The sequence below is a fragment of the Myotis lucifugus genome, unplaced genomic scaffold, assembly GCF_000147115.1.
Source record: "Myotis lucifugus unplaced genomic scaffold, Myoluc2.0 scaffold_950, whole genome shotgun sequence".
NCBI lineage: Eukaryota > Metazoa > Chordata > Mammalia > Chiroptera > Vespertilionidae > Myotis > Myotis lucifugus.
Window position 1 is genome coordinate 103,475 of NW_005871998.1, and position 20,649 is coordinate 124,123.

General features: G+C 46.0%; 1 protein-coding gene across 1 annotated transcript in view; it reads left to right on the forward strand.

Moving 5' to 3' along the window:
• Positions 1 to 400: 400 nt before the first annotated feature.
• Positions 401 to 20,649, forward strand: part of LOC102434691 (ubiquitin carboxyl-terminal hydrolase 22) — a gene marked incomplete at its 3' end in the record, with an annotated part of 28,207 nt that continues 7,958 nt past the window's right edge. Inside the window, exons 1-3 of the mRNA XM_014448880.2 lie at positions 401 to 434; positions 639 to 809; positions 18,790 to 18,903. Of these exons, the coding sequence (XP_014304366.2) occupies positions 401 to 434; positions 639 to 809; positions 18,790 to 18,903 (319 nt within the window). The remainder of the gene's footprint in view (positions 435 to 638; positions 810 to 18,789; positions 18,904 to 20,649) is intronic.

The following is a 20,649-nucleotide window of genomic DNA, read 5'->3' on the forward strand; positions in this document are numbered from 1 at the left end:
CTCGCGCGTGATTTCGTGCACTGGGCCTCTAGTATTTAAAATAAGTGTGATTGCCATACTGTGGTAGAAAACTGACCTTCTTGGTTGGTGTGGGTGTATGAGAATTATTGACCACTGTGCTCATGATTGCTGTGACTAAAGTTTTGTTTCTGTGGTCTAATTCTTGGCCAAAAAATTGTTCCCTTTTCCTGTTTTTGTATATTGCTCTGGATCATGTCCCTCGCTGTCTGTTTATTGCTTCTAAATGTGCTGTGGTTGGGGGTTATCAAATTTAAAATGCTACCCAGATTCAGAGCAGATAGGCTGTGAGTTGCTAGCCTGCTATGGGGCTAGGAGCTGGGCCTGGGCCTGGGCCTGTTGGCTGGTGTAGACAGAATGCAGACTTCGCTTCTAAAGCCGCATGTGGGGCACATCCAAGGAGCTCACAGGTTTTGGTGAATTGTGGACTGTTTTCTTACATGGAGCTAGTTTTGAGCTAAATGAAGGACGTGCCTTAGGGGCCTGGGGGCCATTGAAGGTATGAACAGAATGATCTTTTAGCAAAATGAGACTTTGAGGAAAGTCCCTGCTTCCCCTCCCGCCCACGCTGTGCCCCTGTGGACGGACCCCCTTGCTCGCCTTGCATATTTCTCTCTGAGGACTTGTGCTGGTTTTCATTCTCTTCTCTGTGTTCCAGGCCAAGTCCTGCGTCTGCCACGTCTGTGGAGTCCACCTGAGCAGGCTGCACTCCTGCCTCCACTGTGTCTTCTTTGGCTGTTTCACAAAGAAGCACATTCACGAACATGCGAAGTCCAAACGGCACAACCTGGGTAAGGCACCCTCTGCTACAGTGTTGGGAAGAGTTACTGCCCTCTGCTCTCTGGATTTAGATTTGCAGTTCCACTCTCTTAAAAGTCCACTTCTTTTGTCTAAAATAATTTGTGGCCTTCTTGTGAAACTATTTGTGCCCTTCTTGGGAAACTTCCCAGGGGAAATGAAAGATAAAAGTGACCTCAAAACAGATCTTTTTACCCCACCTTCCCGTGGGCATTTAAGTTGGTGAGGTAATCATATATATATATATTTTAGAGGCCCCGGTGCCCAAAAATTTTTGCCCTGGGGGGGGGGGGGGGTCCCTCAGCCCCGGCCTGTGCCCTCTCGCAGTCTGGGACCCCTCGGGAGATAATGACCTGCTGGCTTAGGCCTGCTCCGGGGTGGCAGAGGGCAGGCCCAATCTCTAGGTGCAGCCCCTGGTCGGGCTCAGAGCAGGGCTGATTGGGGAGTTGGGGCGCCACCCCCTGTCATGCACAGAGCAGGGCAGATTGGGAGGTTGCGATGCCACCCTCAGTCACGCTCAGGCTAGGGCCGATTGGGGGGTTGGGGCACCGCCCCCTGTCACACTCAAGGCAGGGTCGATGGGGAGGTTGCGGCGCCACCCCCTGTCACTCACAGAGCAGGGCCGATCAGGGGGTTGGGGCTCCGTAACCTGTCACGCACAGAGCAGGGTCCGTCAGGGGGTTGGGGAGCTCCCCCCTGTCACGCACAGAGTAGGGCCGATAGGGGAGTTGGGGCACCGCCCCCTGTCACACACAGAGCAGGGCGGATCAGGGGGTTGGGGCACCACCCTCTATCACCCACAGAGCAGGGCCGATCAGGGGGTTGGGGCGCTGCCACTGTCACAATCAGGGCAGGGCCGATGGGGAGGTTATGGCTCTACCCCGTCACACACAGAGCAGGGCCCGTGGGGGGCGGGGGTTGGGGCGCCGCACCCTGTCACACACAGAGCCGCAGGGTGATCAGGCGGTTGGGGAGCTCCCCCCTATCAGGCACAGAGCAGGGCTGATCAGGGGGTTTGGGCGCCTTCCCCTGTCACGAACAGAGCAGGGCGGATAGGGAGGTTGTGGCCCCGCCCCCTGTCACACACAGAGCTGCAGGGCGATCAGGGGGTTTGGGTGCTGCCCCCTGTCATGCTGATCCCGGTGCCGGGAGGCATATTACCCTTTTACTATATAGGATAGAGTCCTGGTGCGTGGGTGGGGGCCGGCTGGTTTGCCCTGAAGGGTGTCCTGGATCAGGGTGGGGGTCCCGCTTGGGTGCCTGGCCAGCCTGGATGAGGGGATGATGGCTGTTTGCAGCTGGTCACACACCCTTCAGGGTGGGGGTCCCCACTGGGGTGCCTGGCCAGTCTTGGTGAGGGGCTGAGGGCTGTTTTCAGGCTGGTGGGTGACTGAAGCTCCCAACCGCTCCTTTTTTTCTTTTTTTTAATTCTGGGCCAAGGCCTCTGCTGCTGAAAGCAGGTATCTGGTTTGTTTCGGTTCTATAATCGAAACAGTGTATCATCTCCAGCTCTGAGATCCCGCCTGGCTGAAACCTGGTTTCTGGGGTTTTGTTTAGCTTCTATATTTGTTACAATGTTTCAAACTGCCAGCTCAGAGGCCGGCAAGGCAGGCGGGGAACGTTGGAGTCCTCCTTCACTGAAGCAAGCAAGCCTCATGTTCGCTTCCAGGTGCCTGGCTGCCGGCCGCCATCTTGGCTGGCAGTTAATTTGCATATCGCCCTGATTAGCCAATGGGAAGGGTAGCGGTCGTACGCTAATTACCATGTTTCTCTTTTATTAGATAGGATATTTTATTTTTAATTGATTTCAGAGAGGGAGAGAGAAATAGAAACATCAATGATGAGAGAGAATTATCGGTTGGCTGCCTCCTGCACACCCCCACATTGGGGATCAAGCCCACAACCTGGGCATGTGCCCTGACCGGGAATTGAACCAGTGATCTACTGGTCGACATTCAACCACTGAGATATGATGGCCAGGCGGTGATGTAATATTTAATTATAAATTATGATGGCTGACCCCTTATATCCTGCTAACTTTCTTTGAAAAGTGCTTTTTCTTTAATGGATTATTAGAGCCTCAACTTCCCCTTTGAAAAACATCATTAGCATTTAGGTTAGGGAAATATTCACAAAGAAAGATCTTAAATGCGGTATTAGGTTACTGATGTTAACATGGAGTTATGTATATAGGCGATTTTTTGCTTTCAGTAATGGATTTTATTGTTCTGAGTAATACAAATTCATGAACATACTCACAGCACTGTGTGGCATCCGGATAGGGCTCCCTTTCGTACTTACAGATGGAAACTCACACGTCTGTAACTTCACGTAAAGCAGTGGTACTCAACCTTCTGGCCCTTTAAATACAGTTCCTCATGTTGTGACCCAACCATAAAAGTATTTTCGTTGCTATTTCATAACTGTAATGTTGCTACTGTTATGAATTATAATGTAAATATCTGATATGCAGGATGGTCTTAGGCGACCCCTGTGAACGGGTTGTTCGACCGCCAAAGGGGTCTCGACCCACAGGTTGAGAACCGCTGACGTAAAGGAAGGTTCTGCTCGTGGTTTTATTTTCTTGGTGGTTGTTAAACATTTGTCTCCTTCTGAATAGTGTTTTCTGTTAAATTTGTGAGATTGTCAGGGTATCCAAAGAATGTACCACAAAATGCTTCATGTCGTCCTAATTGAAAATGGTATTTCATGTCGTCCTAATTGAAAATGGTATTTCACAGATTACAAAGTCACTGTGCTGATCGTATCCCTTAAAGCTCCTGTAAGCAGTGTACATAGAGAAGGTAAAGTTGAGACTGACACAGTGCATGTCTGATTTTTCCTAAAAATATTTTTTTTGTAAGCAAATTGATGTTAAAACAACACGGATCTCTATCTTATATGATGTGTTCATGAGCCAGTTGTTTTATTACGGACACAGGGAAGCTGTCACCTTAATATCATGTGTTTTCAGTAGATACAATTACTTTTGTTGTTGTTAATCCTCACCCAAGGATATTTTTCTATTTTTTTAATGTATTTTTATTGATTTCAGAGAGGAATGAGAGAGAGAGAGAGAAACATCAGTGATGAGAGAGAATCATTGATTGGCAGCTCCTGCAAACGCCTACTAGGGATCTAGCCCGCAACCCAGGCATGTGCCCTTGATCAGAATCGAAACTGGGACCCTTCAGTCCGGAGGCTGATGCTCTATCCACTAAGCCAACCAGCTAGGGCTCCATTGATTTTTAAGGAGAGTGGAAGAGGGAAAGACAGAAAGAAACATCGATGTGAAAGAAACACATCAACTGGTTGCCTCCTGCATGAGCCCTGACCAGGGTCCAGCCGGGGAGAAGCCTGCAACCAAGGTACATACCCTTGACTGGAATCAAACTCGAGACCCTTTGGTCCGCAGGGCAGTGCTCTATCCACTGAGCAAACCGGCCAGGGCAGTAGCTACAATTATGATGGAAACATAACCTGAAGTCAACCTGAGTCTAAATGGTCAATGAAGACCTGGCCAGGTGGCTCCATTAGAACATCCTCCCTTACACCAAAAGGTTGTGGGTTTGATTCCCAGTCAAGGTGTGTATGGGATGCAACTGATCAATGTTTCTCTGTCACATCCATTTTTTTCTTTCTCTCTCTTCCTCTCTTAAATTAATAAAAACATATCCATGGGTGAGGATTTTAAAATCTTTTTTAAAAAGGTTAATCTATGACAAAGGATGCAAGAACATTCAATGGGGTGGGTAAGGTAAGTGGTGTATTCAATAAAGGCTTTGGGAAAATTGGACAGATACATGCAGAAAAATAAAACTAAACCACCTTGTTACACCATCTCATATATAATAAAAGTCTAATATGCAAATCGACCGAATGGCAGAACAACCGGTGGAATGACTGGTCGCTTTGATGCACACTGACCACCAGGGGGCAGACGCTCAATGCAGGAGCTTCCCCCAGTCTCCAGGCCCCAGGCCAGCCAAGGCAGGTGCCAGCAAGGGGACTGGGGGGGAGGGCGAATCCCCAATTGCTCCACCAGTTGCCCTGCAGAGGAAGGCGGCTGGTGGCGGCAGGGTTATCAGGGGGCATAGCCGGCTAGTGAGCGGGCTGGCACCACCCCCGATTGCCCTGCCGGTCGCCTCCCTCTGTGGGAGGTGACTGGTGGTGGCAGTAGGGGGTGGGGCTGGCAAGCGTGCAGCACCAGGTTGGCCAAGGCAGGTGCCAGCGGGGGCCCCCTGATCGCTCTGCCAGTCGCCCCACAGATTGGCCCTGATCACCGGCCAGGCCTAGGGACCCTACCCATGCATGAATTTCATGCATTGGGCCTCTAGTATGAGAATAAACTCAATCTGGATTAATGGCTTAAATGTAAGATTTGAAGTTATAAAACTCCTAGAAGGAAACATTGGCAATAAAATCTGAGACATTTCTCTAAATATATTTTTCCTGATATGTCTCCTTTGACAAGAAAAACAAAAACGAAACAGATCTAACTACATCAAACAACGTTTTGCAAAGCAAAGGAAACCATCAACAAAATGAGATGACTACCCACTGAATGGGAGAACATATTCACCAATGACGAATCTGATATGGGGTTAATATCGAAAATGTATGAACTATTTATAAAACTCAACATCAAAAACGTACAGTACAATAAAAAAGTAGGCAAAGGACCTGAATGGACACGTCTCCAAAGAGGACATACATAAAGCCACCAGACATGAAAACATGCTCCACATCAGTAATCACCAGAGATGTGAGAGAGAAACATTGATGGTTTACCGCCTGTACGCGCCCTGGCTGGGCCCTACTTCTGACATTCTAGCAAACAATCACAAAACACTAATTTGAAAGAATACGTGCACCCTATGCACATTGCAGCATTATTTACAATAGCCAAGATACTGAAGTTACCCAAGTGCCCATCAATAGCTGAGTGGTTAAAAATGTGGTATGTATATATGATGCAATATTACTTGCCCATAAAAAAGAATGAAATCTCCCTTAACCAGATAGAGCGTCGGCCTGCGGACTGAAGGGTCACAGGTTCGATTCCGGTCAAGGGCATGTACCTTGGTTGTGGGCACATTCCCAGTGGGGAGTGTGCAGGAGGTAGCTGATCGATGTTTCTCTCTCATCGATGTTTCTAACTCTCTATCCCTCTCCCCTCCTCTCTGTAAAAAATCAATAAAATATATTTAAAAAAAGAAAAAAGAATGAAATCTTACATTTGTGACAGCATGGATGGACCTAGAGGGTATTATGCTAAGGAAAATAACCAGACAGAAAAATACAAGTACTATATGATTTCACTTAATGTATGGACCTAATAAACAAAATAGAAATGGACTCATATATAATCAGAACAGACTGTTGGCTGATAGAGGGGAGGATGTGAGAGGTGTGGTGAAAAAGATGAAGGGATTGAGAAGTAGTAATTGGCAGTTACAAGATAGTCACAGGGTTCTATAGTATATCATAAAGAATATAGTCAATGATCCTAATGAATAAAAGCCTAATATGCTAAGTGTCCGGTCATCGAATTGTTCAACCAATCAAAGCGTAATATGGTAATGATATGCTAAGTCTGCTCAACCCCTTGCTTTGACGTGCACAGACCACCAGGGGCAGACGCTCCGACCGGTAGGTTAGCTTGCTCCAGGGTTCTGGCCGATTGGGACTGAGTGAGACAGGCCAGACCCGCCCTGGAGCCCTCCTGCAGTTTCTCCCCGGCTGGACAACCTCATGCGTCCCTCTCCGGCCCTGATCGTGCACCAGTGGGGTCCCTTGGCCTGGGCTGCGCCCTCTTACAATCCAGGACCCTTCAGCGGATGTCGCAGAGCTGGTTTCGTCCTGATCCCGCAGGCCAGGCTGAGGGACCCCAGTGGTGCATGAATTCATGCACTGTGCCTCTAGTGTTGTAATAACATTGCATGGTGCCAGATAAGTACTTGAAATGTCAAAGGGGAATGCTTTGGCTCTGGCCAGTGTGGTTCAGTTCGTTGAGCATCATCCCAGGCATGGAAAGGTCACTGGTTCGATTCCCAGTCAGGACACAGGTACAGGTTGCAGGTTTGATCCTGTCGGGGTTATATATGGGTGCAAACAATATTGCTTTCTGTCCTTCCTTGTCTCTCTAAAATCAATAAAAACAAAAAAAAGGAACAATTTGAAAAGTCTGATTGTCTTAAGTGCTATACTGTACACCTGAAACTAAGACAAAATGTTGAATGCAAACTAATTGAAAAATAAAATATAAAAGCCTCACTTGTGAAATTTATGGTATTAATTCAATCAATCGACCTGATGGATAAACTCTGCCACCATTTTTTAAAAAATTATTTTTTATTGATTTTTAGAGGGAGAGGAAGTGAGATAGAGAAATACAAACATCTCTGAGAAAGAAACATCATCGATTGGCTGCCTTGAGCATGCCCTCTACTGGAGATTGAGCCTGCAACCCAGGCATGTGCCCTGATTAGGCATTTAACCAGTGATTGATCTGTTGGCCGATGATCAAATGCTGATCCACAGGGGTTGGGCTCTGCCTCCACTTTTGCTAGAAAAAAGTTTTTTTAAAGTCTCTTTTAAGAAACAAATCATAATGAGATAAAGAGAATCCCAAACAAAAAAAAAGGCTAAAGGAGTTCATCATCAGCCAGCCAGCCAGCATTAAAGAAATGCTAAAGGGACTGCTGAGAAATATATATATATAGAGAAACATAGGTATAGAGAATTAAAGTGGCAATAAATAATTACCTACCAGTAATAACCTTAAATGTAAATGGATTAATGTTCCAGTCAAAACACATAGGGTAGCTGAATGGATAAAAATGCCAACTCTATGCTGTCTAGAAGAGATCAACCACAGAACAAAAGACACAGGATGAGAGTGAAGGAATGGGAAAGGAAAAAAAGCTTGGGTAGCAATACATCTGACAAAATAGACTTAAAAATGGAGGCCGTCACAGGGGACAACAAAGGTCATTATATAATATTAAAGGGATCATTACAAGAGGATAGAACCCTGGTAAACATATATGCACCCAATATAGGAGCACCTAAATATATGAAGAAACTCCTAGAGGGCTTTAAAGGAAAGATCAACAACAATACAGTTACAGCAGGTGATTTGAACACCCCATTGACTTCACTGAATATATCTCGCAGAGAAAAAATTAACAAGGAAACAGTGATTCTAAAGGACACACTAATCAGATATATATAATTGACATTTATAGCACATTTCACCCCAAAGCTGTAGAATATACATTCTTCTCAAGTGCACATGGATCATTCACAAAGATAGACCACATGTTAGGACACAAAACAGGCCTCTACAAATTCAAGGAAATTGAAATCATATCAAACATCTTCTGAGATCACAGTGGAATGAAATTAGAAATTAACTAAAGTAAAAACACTCCAAAACATTCAAACACATGGAGGCTAAATAGCATGTTATTAAATGATGAATGGGTTACCAGTGAGATCAAAAAAGAAATGAAAATGAATACACAAAAAGCCAAAATGTCTGGAACACAGCAAGAGCAATTCTGAGGGAAGTTCATAGCTCTATGTACCTACCTCAAAAAACAAGAAAATCAACAATAAACTATTTAACCCTACGACTTAAAGAACTAGAAAGAAAACAACAAGAAAAGCCCAGCGTAAGTACAAGGAAGGAAATAATAAAGATTGGTGCAGAAATAATGGCATAGACTAAAAAGACAATACAAAAAAATCAATGAAACTAAGAACTGGTTCTTTGAATGGATATACAAGATTGCTGAAGTGTTAGCCAAACTCAACAAGAAACAGAGAGGACCCAAATCAATAAAATCAGAAACAAAAGTGGAAAGTTATCTTCGTACATGACAGAAATGCAAAGGATTGAAATAAAATACTATGAACAACTATATGCCAACAAGCTGGACAATGTGGATGAAATGGATAAATTCCAAGAAAAATACAATCTCTCAAAACTGAATGAATAAGAATCAGAAACCTGAATAGGCCAATAACACTGATGAAATAGAAGCTGTAATAACTAAACTCCCAACAAACAAAAGCCCAGTTCTGGATGGCTTCACAGAGTTTTGCCAAACATGGAAAGAAGAACTGACATCTATATTCCACAAGCTATTCCAAAAAACCAAGAGGAAGGAATGCTTCCAAGCTCTTTATGAGGCCAGTGTTATCCTAATTCCAAAACCAGATAAAGATACTACACAAAGAATTAAAGGCCAGTATCTCTGATGAACAAAGATGCTAAAGTTCAACAAAATGTTAAATTGTATCCAGCAATATATTAAAAAGATCATACACCATGACCAAGTGGGGTTTATTCCAAGGATGCAAGTCTGGTACAATATTTGCAAATCAATAAGCGTGATACATCTCATAAACAAATTGAAAGACAAAAGTCACATGATCATATCAACAGACAGAAAAAGCATTCGACAAAATCTAACACCCATTTTTTATAAAACCTCTCAACCTAGTGGGACTAGAGCAGCCGTGGGCAAACTACGGCCCGCGGGCTGGATCCGGCCCGTTTGAAATGAATAAAACTAAAAAAAAAAAAGACCGTACCCTTTTATGTAATGATGTTTACTTTGAATTTATATTAGTTCACACAAACACTCCATCCATGCTTTTGTTCCGGGCCTCCGGTCCAGTTTAAGAACCCATTGTGGCCCTCGAGTCAAAAAGTTTGCCCACCCCTGGACTAGAGGGATCATACCGCAAGGTAATAAAGGCCATCCTATATAATAAAGAGGTAATATGCAAATTAATCCTCACACCCTCACAAGATGGCTACCTACAACCAGGCCGGCAACGGGGTTAGTGAGGGACGACCAGGACGGCTGGGGGGCTGTGAGGGGTGACCAGCTTGGCAGGGGGGGCAGTTAGGGGCGACCAGGCCGGCAGAGGGGGCCAGTTGGGGTGACCTGGCCGGCAAGGGGGGCAGTAAGGGGTGACCAGGTCTGTAGTGGTGGCAGTTAGGAGCGACCAGGCCAGCAGGGAGGGGGCAATTGGGGGTGACCTGGCCAGCAGTGGGGGGCAGTTAGGGGTGATCAGGCCGGCACGCAGATGCAGTGAGGGATGATCAGGCTGGCAGGAGGGGGTCAGTTAGGGGCGACCAGGCAGGCAGGCAGGTGATCTATTAGGGGCCAGTGTTCCAGGATTGTGAGAGGGATGACCGCCTGCCAGTTTAGGCCCGTTCCCTGGGATCAGGTCTAAACCGGCAGTTGGACATCCCACAAGGGGTCTCAGATTGGAGAGGGTGCAGGCTGGGCTGAGGGGATCCCCCTCGCTCCCATGCACGAATTTCGTGCACCGGGCCTCTAATACATTATAAATATACAGCGAACATCATACTCAGTGGGCATAAACTAAAACCATTTTCCCTAAGAACAGAAACAAGACAGGGATGTCCGCTTTCCCCACTCTTATTCAACATAGTACTGGAAGCCCTAGTCACCACTATCAGAAAAGAAGAATAAATAAAAGGCATTTAAATTGGAAAGAAGGAAATAAAATTTTGCTGATGACATGATATTGTACAGAGAAAACCCTAAAGAATCCACCAAAAAACAACTAGACTTAATAAATGAATTTGGCAATGTAGCAGGATACAAAATCAACACCCCAAAATTGATGGCTTTTTTATACATCAGTAATGAATTCTCAGAAAGAGCAGCTAAACAAACCCATTTACCATTGCAACAAAAAAATTAAGATACTTAGGAATAAATTTAACCAAGGTAAAAGACTTGTACTTGGAAAACTACAGGACTTTGATAAAAGAGATAGAGGAAGCTATAAACAAGTGGAAGAGAATACGTGTTCATGGGTTGGTAGAATTAATGTCATTAAAATGTCCACATTACCTAAGGCAATCTACAGATTCAATGCAAACCCTATTAAAATACCACCCTGCCAGTGTTGCAAGTGGTTGAGCATTGACCCATGAACCAGGAGGTCACAATTTGATTCCCCATGAGGGTACACACCCTCATTGTGGACTCAATCTCCAGTCTGGGGCATACAGGAGGTAGCTGATCAATGCTTCTCATCATTGATGTTTTTATCTCTGTCTTCCCCTCCCTTCATATCTGAAATCAATAAAAATATTGAAAAAGCAAAAGCAACCAACATCATATTTCACAGATCTAGAACATATACTCCAAAAATGTATAAGGAACCAAAAAAGACCCTGAATAGCTGCAGCAATCTTGAGAAAGAAGAACAAAGTTGGGGGAATCACAAAACCAGGATATCAAGTTATACTACAAAGCCACCATACTGGCACAAGAATGGACATATAGATAAATGAAACAGAATGGAAATCCCAGAAATCGACCCAAGCCATTATGCTCAATTAATACTTGACAAGGAGGCAAGAGTATATACAATGGAGTCAAGATAGTGTCTTCAATAATTAGTGTTGAGAAAACTGGAAAGAAACATGGGGGAAAATGAAACTAGACCATGAACTCATGCCATACAGAAGAATAAACTCAAAATGGACAAAAGACTTAAATGTAAGCCATGAAACCATAAAAATCCTAGAAGAAACTTTTGGGCAGCAAAATCTCAGACAACTCTCATAGCAGTTATGTTTTTGAATACATCTAGGGCAAAGGAAACTAAGGAGAAAATAAACAAATGGGACTACATCAAAATAAAAAGCTTCTGTACAGCAAAAGAAACCTCAACAAAATGAAAGGAAGCCCACTGTATGGGAGAACATATTTGACAAGGATGCATCTGATAGAGTGTTAATATCCAAAATATGTAAGGAACTCATACAACTTGACAAAAGGAAGACAAACAATCCAATTAAAAAATGGCAAAGGACCTAAATAGACACTTCTCCAAAGTAGACATGCAGATGGCCAAGGGACATATGAAAAAATGCTCAAAGTCACTGATCATCAGAGAGATGCAAATTAGACAATAAGGTATCACCTCACACCTGTCAGAATGGCTACCATCAACAAAATCAACAAATGACAAGTGCTGGTGAGGATGTGAAGAAAAGGGAACCCTAGTGCACTGCTGGTGGGAATGCAGACTGGTGCAGCCATTATGGAAAACAATATGGAGTTCCCTCAAGAAATTAAATATTGAACTGCCATTTGACCCAGTGATCCCACTTCTAGGAATCCTTTATAATAAAGAGCTAACATGCTAATTAGACAGAACAGCAGAACGACCATCCAGAAGACATTCTGGACAAAGTCAGGGCTGCGAGGGCCAGCCGGGGCTGCGAGGGACGAGCCCCTTGCAGGAATTTCGTGTATCGGGCTTCTAGTATATCATAAGAAACCTGAAGCACCAATCAGGAAGAATGTATGCACTCCTGTGTTCATAGCAGCATAATTTACAATAGCTAAGACCTGGAAACAGCCCAAGTGCCCATCAGTAGATGAGTGGATAAAAAAACCATGGTACATTTATACCAGGTAGTACTATGCAGCAGTTAACAAAGAAGAATCTGTTACCCTTTGAGATAGCATGGAGGGACCTGGAGAGTATCATGCTAAGTAAAATAAGTCTATCAGAGAAAGACAAGTATCACATGATCTCACTTATATATGGGATCTAATGAACAAAATAAAGATGAACGGAATAGATCCAGAGACATGGAAGCATGGAATAGAGTGCAGAATCTTGGAAGGAAGGGGGGGGAAATGGTGGGTGGGTGTGAGATAGTTAAATCAAAGACCTTGTATGCACATATGTACTCTATAACCCATGGACAGAGACAACAGGGTGGTGAAGGTTTGGGACAGGGGTGTGCTGGAGGGGGGTCAATGGTGGAAAAAGGGGAACATATGTAATACTTTCAACAATTACGATTTTTTAAAAAATTGAAGCAACTCATGAAATGAAGAAAAGATCTAGCTCTTTGTTGAGTCCATGATATGGAACAGTTTGTATCTGTGTTAAGGCTAGAAAGTAGTGTTGTGTGTCCAGTTGGCGAAGAGGGAGGGAGCAGACAGGGAGGCGGGAGTTGAAACTGCTGGAGAAGGAAGATGGAGATGGTTGCCCAGACTTAAAGCCTTACATGTGTCTTAGTCTTTCCTGACTTTCTGAGAGTGAGTTTCATTCTTTCCCTGTGCCTCTCCCTCTTCTGTTCCCACCCATTATACTCTGAGCAACTTCATTGGCTGTTACACTTTGGTTGTCATTTTATGGAGGGTGTTTTACCAAATACTCAAGGGCAATGTAATGGAGCAGCATCATGGAGGAGGAGCAAGGAGCCTCGACCTTGTGGCCAAGCTCTTCAGCCTTCTAGGGAACATCCAATACAGTGTAATGTTACTATAAATAAGTCGAGCCCCCAAAACTAGGGGGCCTGGTAGACACAAAGGATACTCAGGAGCCAGTCAGCAAGGCAAATATCTTTCCTCCTGCAGGAGGATGTGCAGGCACATGGTCTGGGAGCACGTTTACACTGAGTGGGCGTCTGCTCGGGCTTTTATTCCTTATGCATGTGATCTGTGCCTCACTCTTGATTGGAAGAGCTTAGGCCCACAGTCTTGCACGATTTACTAAATTAAAGAAAGGTGTTGACCTTTGCTGTTCCAAATGGCTGCCCACAGGGGAGCTGCATGTCATGCAAGGCTGCCTAAACTCCCTTCTTTAACAGAAAAGATGATTTGTTTATTCTCACAATTCCCCCCCCCCCCTTTTTTAATTTAACTCTTCTTCAAACTTGGCTAACAGTCTGACTTTCATGCTCTGCAGTATCTAAAAGATTATTTTGCTATTTGGTCAATGCAGTTTCCATTAACCTTTGGATATTACCTCTAATACATGGATGATATAACATCCCATCACTGTAACTCCTAATCAAAGAGGTGAATATGGATACCATCATTCCCTTCCTCTTTCCAAACCATTGCTAAATCGGAGAAAGGATTCTCAGTTTCAGGATTCCCTGCTCACTCATTAGCTAGAGTTGTTAATCCCTATAGGGCAGTGGTTCTCAACCTTGGCTGCACATTAGAATCCCAGTGCTCGGAATCTTTTTTAAATCCTGATTTCTGGGCCTCATCCTCCAGAAATTCTGTTTCGTTGTTATGGGGTGGGGCTACAACATTAGTAACAAAGAAACAGAATTTCCGGAGAATGAGGCCCAGAAATCAGGATTTAAAAAAGATTCCCAGGTGATTCTAATGTGCAGTCAAGGTTGAGAACCACTGCTGTAGGGCCTTACTGATGGTTCTGTCTGGCTGTGTTGTCAGGGACAAATGTACAACATACACAAACTCCTCCTTTTTCTTCCAGAATCCTATCCAAGGCCAACGTATTCTCCCATGCCATCCTGCTGGTGGCAGCTAATTGTTCAACTATCCCTTTAACTCATCTTGAGTATAGTTAACAAGACTTTGCTGGTCATCTATAATAACTAATAACTAGTACTATGCTAATTAGACCAGATGACTTTCTGGACGAGGCCAGGGCTGTGAGGGAAGCCCGGGTCCCGGGTGCCAGACGGAAGGCCGGTGCTGGCAACCGGGGGGAGGAAAGCCTACTTTTTCACGAATTTCGTGCATTGGGCCTCTAGTAGTAAGTATAATTAACCCATCCACATTTTACAGTGGACCACCAAACAATACTTATTCTCCATAGGAGGCAAACTCAGATGAATAATTTTTACCATTTGACCCAGCAAACTCAAAGTTTCAAGTTACATGCCTCCGGGACCTGAGGGTCAACCTTGGATTCTCATTCAAGAACTGCCCACCATCATGGAAGCATTAACCTTGTTGCCCAAACAATGGAGTCCCACCTTAGTCCCCATTTCTTACTTCCCCACGCCTGTAATCCCCACTTCCCCATGACTAACCGAGTTCCCTAAAATATAGCAAGCAAGCAAAGTAACTCACTAACCAAAATTACATTACACATACACAGACAGAAACCACACTAGCTATGAGTTTCTGGTGGCTGACACCCTAAGAGGGAGAGCAGGAAGAGTCCCCAAGATTAAGAATTCTTGGCAGCTGCTGAGACATTCCTGCCATCTCTGCCACATGTTCATCCTCGCCACAGTAGCTGGGCTCCCCCAAAGCAGGACGTGCCCGATCTTTAAACAAATTAAACCAAACAACAAAGAGACACAAAACATCAACAGAAACACTTATACAGGCATGCATGACCAACAGACACCACAGAATGCCCTGTATAAAAAAACCACTGAAGCAGAGCAATATCTCCTGTCCCTGGTTTGGGTACTGCCCTTCCCCAGAACCTCAGCATTCTTTCAGTTGACTGTTTGGGGAATATATTCTATTCCCTAGACCTAGAATTTTTGGTTCCTATTCTCGGAAAGTCCTTTATGACTATGTGCTCAACCTCCCATATTGGAGATTTCTTGCATTCCCTGAGATTCACTTCGTCCCTCTCTGGCTGCTTCCCTTGTGGGAGAACAGAACCTGCAGATCAGAACTCCGCATTTGCTTCATGTCCAAGACACATCACAGTCACATATACTCAACTTCTGAGGATACTCAGCCACCAAAGTAGTACTCAGTCCAATTCCCCACCGTGGCTCATGCATGGGCCTACCTGATTGCCGCAGTTCTTGCTTGGGCCCTTCTCATGTTGCTGGCTGACTCTCGATCCGAGCTCGTAGTGGCCCAGGGGTAATGGCTGTCCCTCCTCACCAAAGCTGCCGCAACTTGGCAGTGGGGCGCACCTCCTCAGGAGAGGGGTCCAATGCCCCCCTGTTGTGACCAACGGAATCCTGCATGAGCCCCCAAAATCAGGGGCCCTGGTAGAACTGAAAGGACACTGGGAGCCAGGCAGCAAGGCAGATGTCCCTCCTGCATGATTGGTGCATGCACAGGCGGGAGCATGCAGGCTAGGCGCCTCCGCTCGGGCTTTTGTGCCTGATGCACATGACCTGCCCCTCACTCTTGATTGGAGCTCAGGCTCCCCGTCTTGTGCGATTGGCTAATTTAAAGGGAGGGGTTGACCTTTGCCGTTTCACAATGGTGGCCCCCAGGGAGCTGCCTGTCACACGAGTCTGCCTACACTCCCTTCTTGGACAGAAAAGATTGTTTATTCTCATAATGGGACAGTGAGGAAGTTTGGGGTTCATCCATGTTGTCTCGTGTCAGTACAGTCAAAACTCGTTTGTCGCCCTGACCAGTTTGGCTCAGAGGCTAGAGCGTCGGCCTGTGGACTGAAGGGTCCCAGGTTCGATTCCGGTCAAGGGCATGTATGTACCTTGGTTGCGGGCACATCCCCAGTAGGGGGTGTGCAGGAGGCAGCTGATGGATGTTTCTCTCTCATCCATGTTTCTAACTCTCTATCCCTCTCCCTTCCTCTCTGTAAAAAAAAAATCAATAAAATATATTTAAAAACTCGTTTGTCGATCATTTCCCATCTCGAATAATTTGTTCTCGACCAAGTTGTTCGTAGATAAAATGTCTCCAGTTGTTGAACCAAACTTCTGTTTTCTACCTGACCTCAGCGTGACAAAAAGCATCTCAGGCAACCAACAGGAGAGAATGCTTTTGTTTTCGGGAGATCAACCATGAACACAACTTTAAATCATAAGGAGGCCGTCAAGATGCTGGTGTTCCTAAGGGTGTGAAAGAAACCATGACCACAGGCCGCCGAAGGGGTAGGAACGCTGCTGTTGACGTGGATAAAGGAAAAGCAGCCGAAAAGCGTTAGCCAGGGACAGCCTTGCAGAGACGTGATGCATAAACAAGCAAGGGTGCTGCATCTGACGGAGAGAGAGCCTGGCGATGCCGACAGTGACTCGCTAGGGCTCGTAGGGGTGGCTCCATACATGTGAGAAAAGCAGTGTTTATAGATTGAACTGTACGTTAACATTGAACTGTATATAAGTAAGGTTAAAAGGGAATCATTTGGGGGTCAGGAATGGGTTCATCCCATTTACGTTAGATAAAATTGGATTACATTAGGTAAAGGAACTACATTAGATAAAAAATGAATAGATGAAAATTACATAAGATAAAAGATGAATTCCAGTACATAAAAGATGGTTCAGTTTTCGATCATATAGCTTCTCTAACAGCCTCCGGAATGAATGAAGTTTGAGAACTGAGGTTCCACCATCATTCCTTTGTATGGCTGAGGCAGATTTCTTCGTACGCCTGTTGTGGAGCTTTACCACAGTCTGTATATTCGTCCATTGAGAGACGTTGGGATGGTTCTTATGAACAGTGCCACGATAACCCATCGTGTAGAAGCTGCTGTGTGCATGATGTCTTCCTCTCTGGGACGTGCCTGCAAGTGACAGGATGTGGAGGAGAGTCAATCCTCTCATATTCACAATCTGCAGATGGTGTTCCGTCCTGTAGGGGTCGCTCCCCTTTCTTAGTGTGTCTTTGATGCACAGAGTTCAGTTTGGATGAAGCCCAGTTTATCCTTTTCCCTTTGGTGCTGGTGCTCGTGGTGTTCGATATGTCGGTCCATAAAGACTTGCTCCTGCGTGTCTCAGGCTAATGAACTAGCTCTTGTGTTTGGGTCACAGGTCCAGTTTGAGTCGGTGTTTGTGGGTCGGGGGAGGGTCCAGCCTCACTCTGGCCTGTGGAGACCTCATTGTCCCAGCACCGTTGGTTGAGAAGCCTGTCCTGCCCACTGTTGATCCATCCACGTTGGTTTCCGTGGTGATGAGCTGTTGCTGTGGAAAGCGCCTCAAAGAAGGACTCCCCTGGAGCATGCGAACACACACTGAGCAGTGGTACCCCTCTCCCAGGCTGTCTGCTTGGCGTATTTTTCATAGAATGCCTTTGCTTTTTCTGAAAACGTTTATTCTCCTTGTTTAGCTTGTCCCATGGGTATCCCCATGCAGGGCTGTGCCGTTAGCCTGTGGTGACAAGGGCGCCGGCTGAGCGCTCGGACTTGCAGAGAGTGTCGGAGTCTCTGTTGGGGAGGGTAAAGGGGAGGTGTGGGGTTCCTGTCCTGCTAGGTGTGTTGTAATGGGCCTGCTTCAGAGGACCTGGCAGGCCTGCCAATACTGCTGAGCTGAGTCGTGGTCACGGGAGACGGACTGGGAAGAGCTGCGATTCACTAGGATGTGGCTGCGCACCAGGACGTGCCGCCAGTGTACATGCGCTGATCAGTTACCATACAGGACTGGGAGGTGTCCGTGCTGTCGCTGCCCCATAATACCAGAGGGGGACAGGCTCGGGGGGAAGTAATTTATCAAAGAACATAACTACCAGTGCAGAGCTCTAAATGACCAGTTACTCTAAATTTGTGCTGTTCCCTCCATGCTATTGCCTCTCATATCTCTAATAATGCTTGTTGACTCCAAGCCAAAATAATTCCTTTAAATTGTTGAATTGAGATTCATTCAATTCAATTGTCCATTGCTCAAAGGGCTTCATTTTATTTATCTTTATAATGAGCTAATTTGGAGTCCGCTGTCTCCCTGTTTTACAGAGATTGGGAAAGTGCACAGGACCCACTCGAGGTGGGTAACAGGCAGCTCTGGTCAAGAAGTCAGCACTGTTTGGTCAGAGGGTAACTGACTGCTCTCCTCAAAATAAGAGCAGGAAACAATCCCTGCGTTCCTTTTTGTAATAGGACCGGGATTCCAGATGTAGGAAAGCATGGTTACTGCATGTCAGGGCAAGAATTCTGATTTAAAACGCAATGAGAGTTTCCCTTGTTTTAAATGTTACTCTTTCAGATACTTGACTATTGGGTTCTTTTTAAACTATGGATGTGGCACTTCAGCCTGTGGGGAGTGTCTCGAGGAGAGAGGCCTGCGTCGTCTGTGTGAGACATGCCTTCTGAACTGGGCGGAGGGAGACCTTTGCAGTGACAGGGCTTTGCGACTGGAGAGTGGGAAATGCTGCCCACAGCCCGTGCCTGAAGCCCTGGGTATCTGATACGTGTTCTGAAGCATTACCTTTCATCTTTCATTCCTTTGTCTCTCGTTCTTCCTTGTCTTTTCAGCCATAGAACTGATGTATGGAGGCATCTACTGCTTCCTGTGCCAGGACTACATCTATGACAAGGACATGGAGACCATCGCCAAGGAGGAGCAGCGGAAAGCTTGGAAACTGCAAGGTGGGTCTCGCCTCGGCTTCCCTGCCCTGCATTCCTCACGCCCATCAGGGTGAAGCTCACCAAGAGGAAGACCAGTTATCTAGGGAGGGGCCGTGCAGGGAGGCAGGGCAGGTAGGGTAGCAGCTGGAGTTTTGCTATTTGCTGGAAAGACAACACCCTGTCCCCTTCACCCACAGACAGTGGTGCCTCCCTCCTGCGGGCAGCTCCCTCCTGCAGGCCCCGCGGAGGCAACCTGGGCTGCAGGCTGCCCTCAGGTGCAGAGGCCCATCAGTCTCACAGCCTCCCAGAGCTGTCCTTGCCCTGGGCCCCCAGGGCCTGTGGCTGTTGGGGGGCTCTGCTGGGCTTGAGAGAAAATGTGCACCCACACTTAGTTCTCCCGTCTGCGGCACAGTCACAGGGACAGCACTGGGTCCCCATGAGCAGTCTGCCTCCCTCTCCAAGATTCCAGAGAGCGGGCTCGCCTCAGTGATATTAAACGTGTATGTGCCTGGGCTGCCCCTGGAGGAGAGGATAGGCCCTTCCTGGGCCCCAAGGACGGAGCCGTTGGGAACGCCTCTCATCCTACTCAGCATTTTGAACACTCCAGAACTGGATGGTTCCTACTCCTGAACGTAAAAACCACCAGCTGTGCCCTGCAGAAGTCTTTCAGGGATTGACATGTTAAGGCATCAAACTGCAGAGGGATGCGCGGGAAAACTCTCTTAAACTCGTCTTCAATAAAAGAGCACATAGACTGCGGGGAGTGCAAAGGGGTGATGAGAGTAAGAGAGTTCCTAGCTGGCCTGCAGGTCTTCCCTGGGTGATGCACGCGGAGTGGATGGGAAGTTGAGACTAAACGGGCTCATTGTAGCGAAGGATTTGGGGAGGAGAGGATGTTTTATTTCCATGAGAACTTGGGCCAGCCAGGGCAGGGCCTTCTCTTCAGGTAAGTAAACTTCTGGGCCCAGTGGCATCCTTTCAGGCATGCTGCTCCTTCACCTCACCAACGCAGGAAGCACAGGACAGAACGCTCTAGATACAGTTCAGACATAGGAGTCCTGCAAGTATTTTCCTCCAGCTTGCTCCAGGCAAAATAGATGTGTATATTTTTATCTTATTTAATGTAACATTCTGTAAAATGTTAACTTATTTATGAAATGGTTAAGAATTTGGAAAATTAATACTTATTTTATGTCAGTCTGTGTTCTAATAAAACAAAAATAGACAGCTCTGGCCAAAAAATGTAGGTACCTGGCTTCTTTCAGAAGGGCAGACTGCTTTCTGATTAAATTATTATAGAATCTCTTTTAAAACTTAACTGTTTGGGTTATGTTTAATCTCTGTTAGCAGAATTAAGATTGCCAGATGGAAACTGTAATAGTCCGCCACTTCCACAGCACCCTCTGTGCAGGGCCTCGCGGCTGCTGCCATTGTGGGCTTCTGTCTGCGTGGCTTCCACCCACATACACGTCTTCGTCGGGCATAGAGGCAGGGACACACACAAGCGAGTGCACCCATTTTCTGAATTGTTCAGGCATTTCTTTTTGGTCACCCTGATTCCCCCCTTTAGTAGTTTTCATTTCCAATGTGTGCTGGTGCTGTTAGGACAGCGATGGAGCGTGCCCCCATGTGGCTGGTGAGCTTGTCTCAGCCGGCAGCCCGCCAGTGTTTACAGAGAGAGCGTAGCCACATCGGCTCACAGAACTGGCCTGCGTGCTCTGCTTTACAAACAGCCCCTTGTTTTTGAGAAAGGAAGCACAGACACGG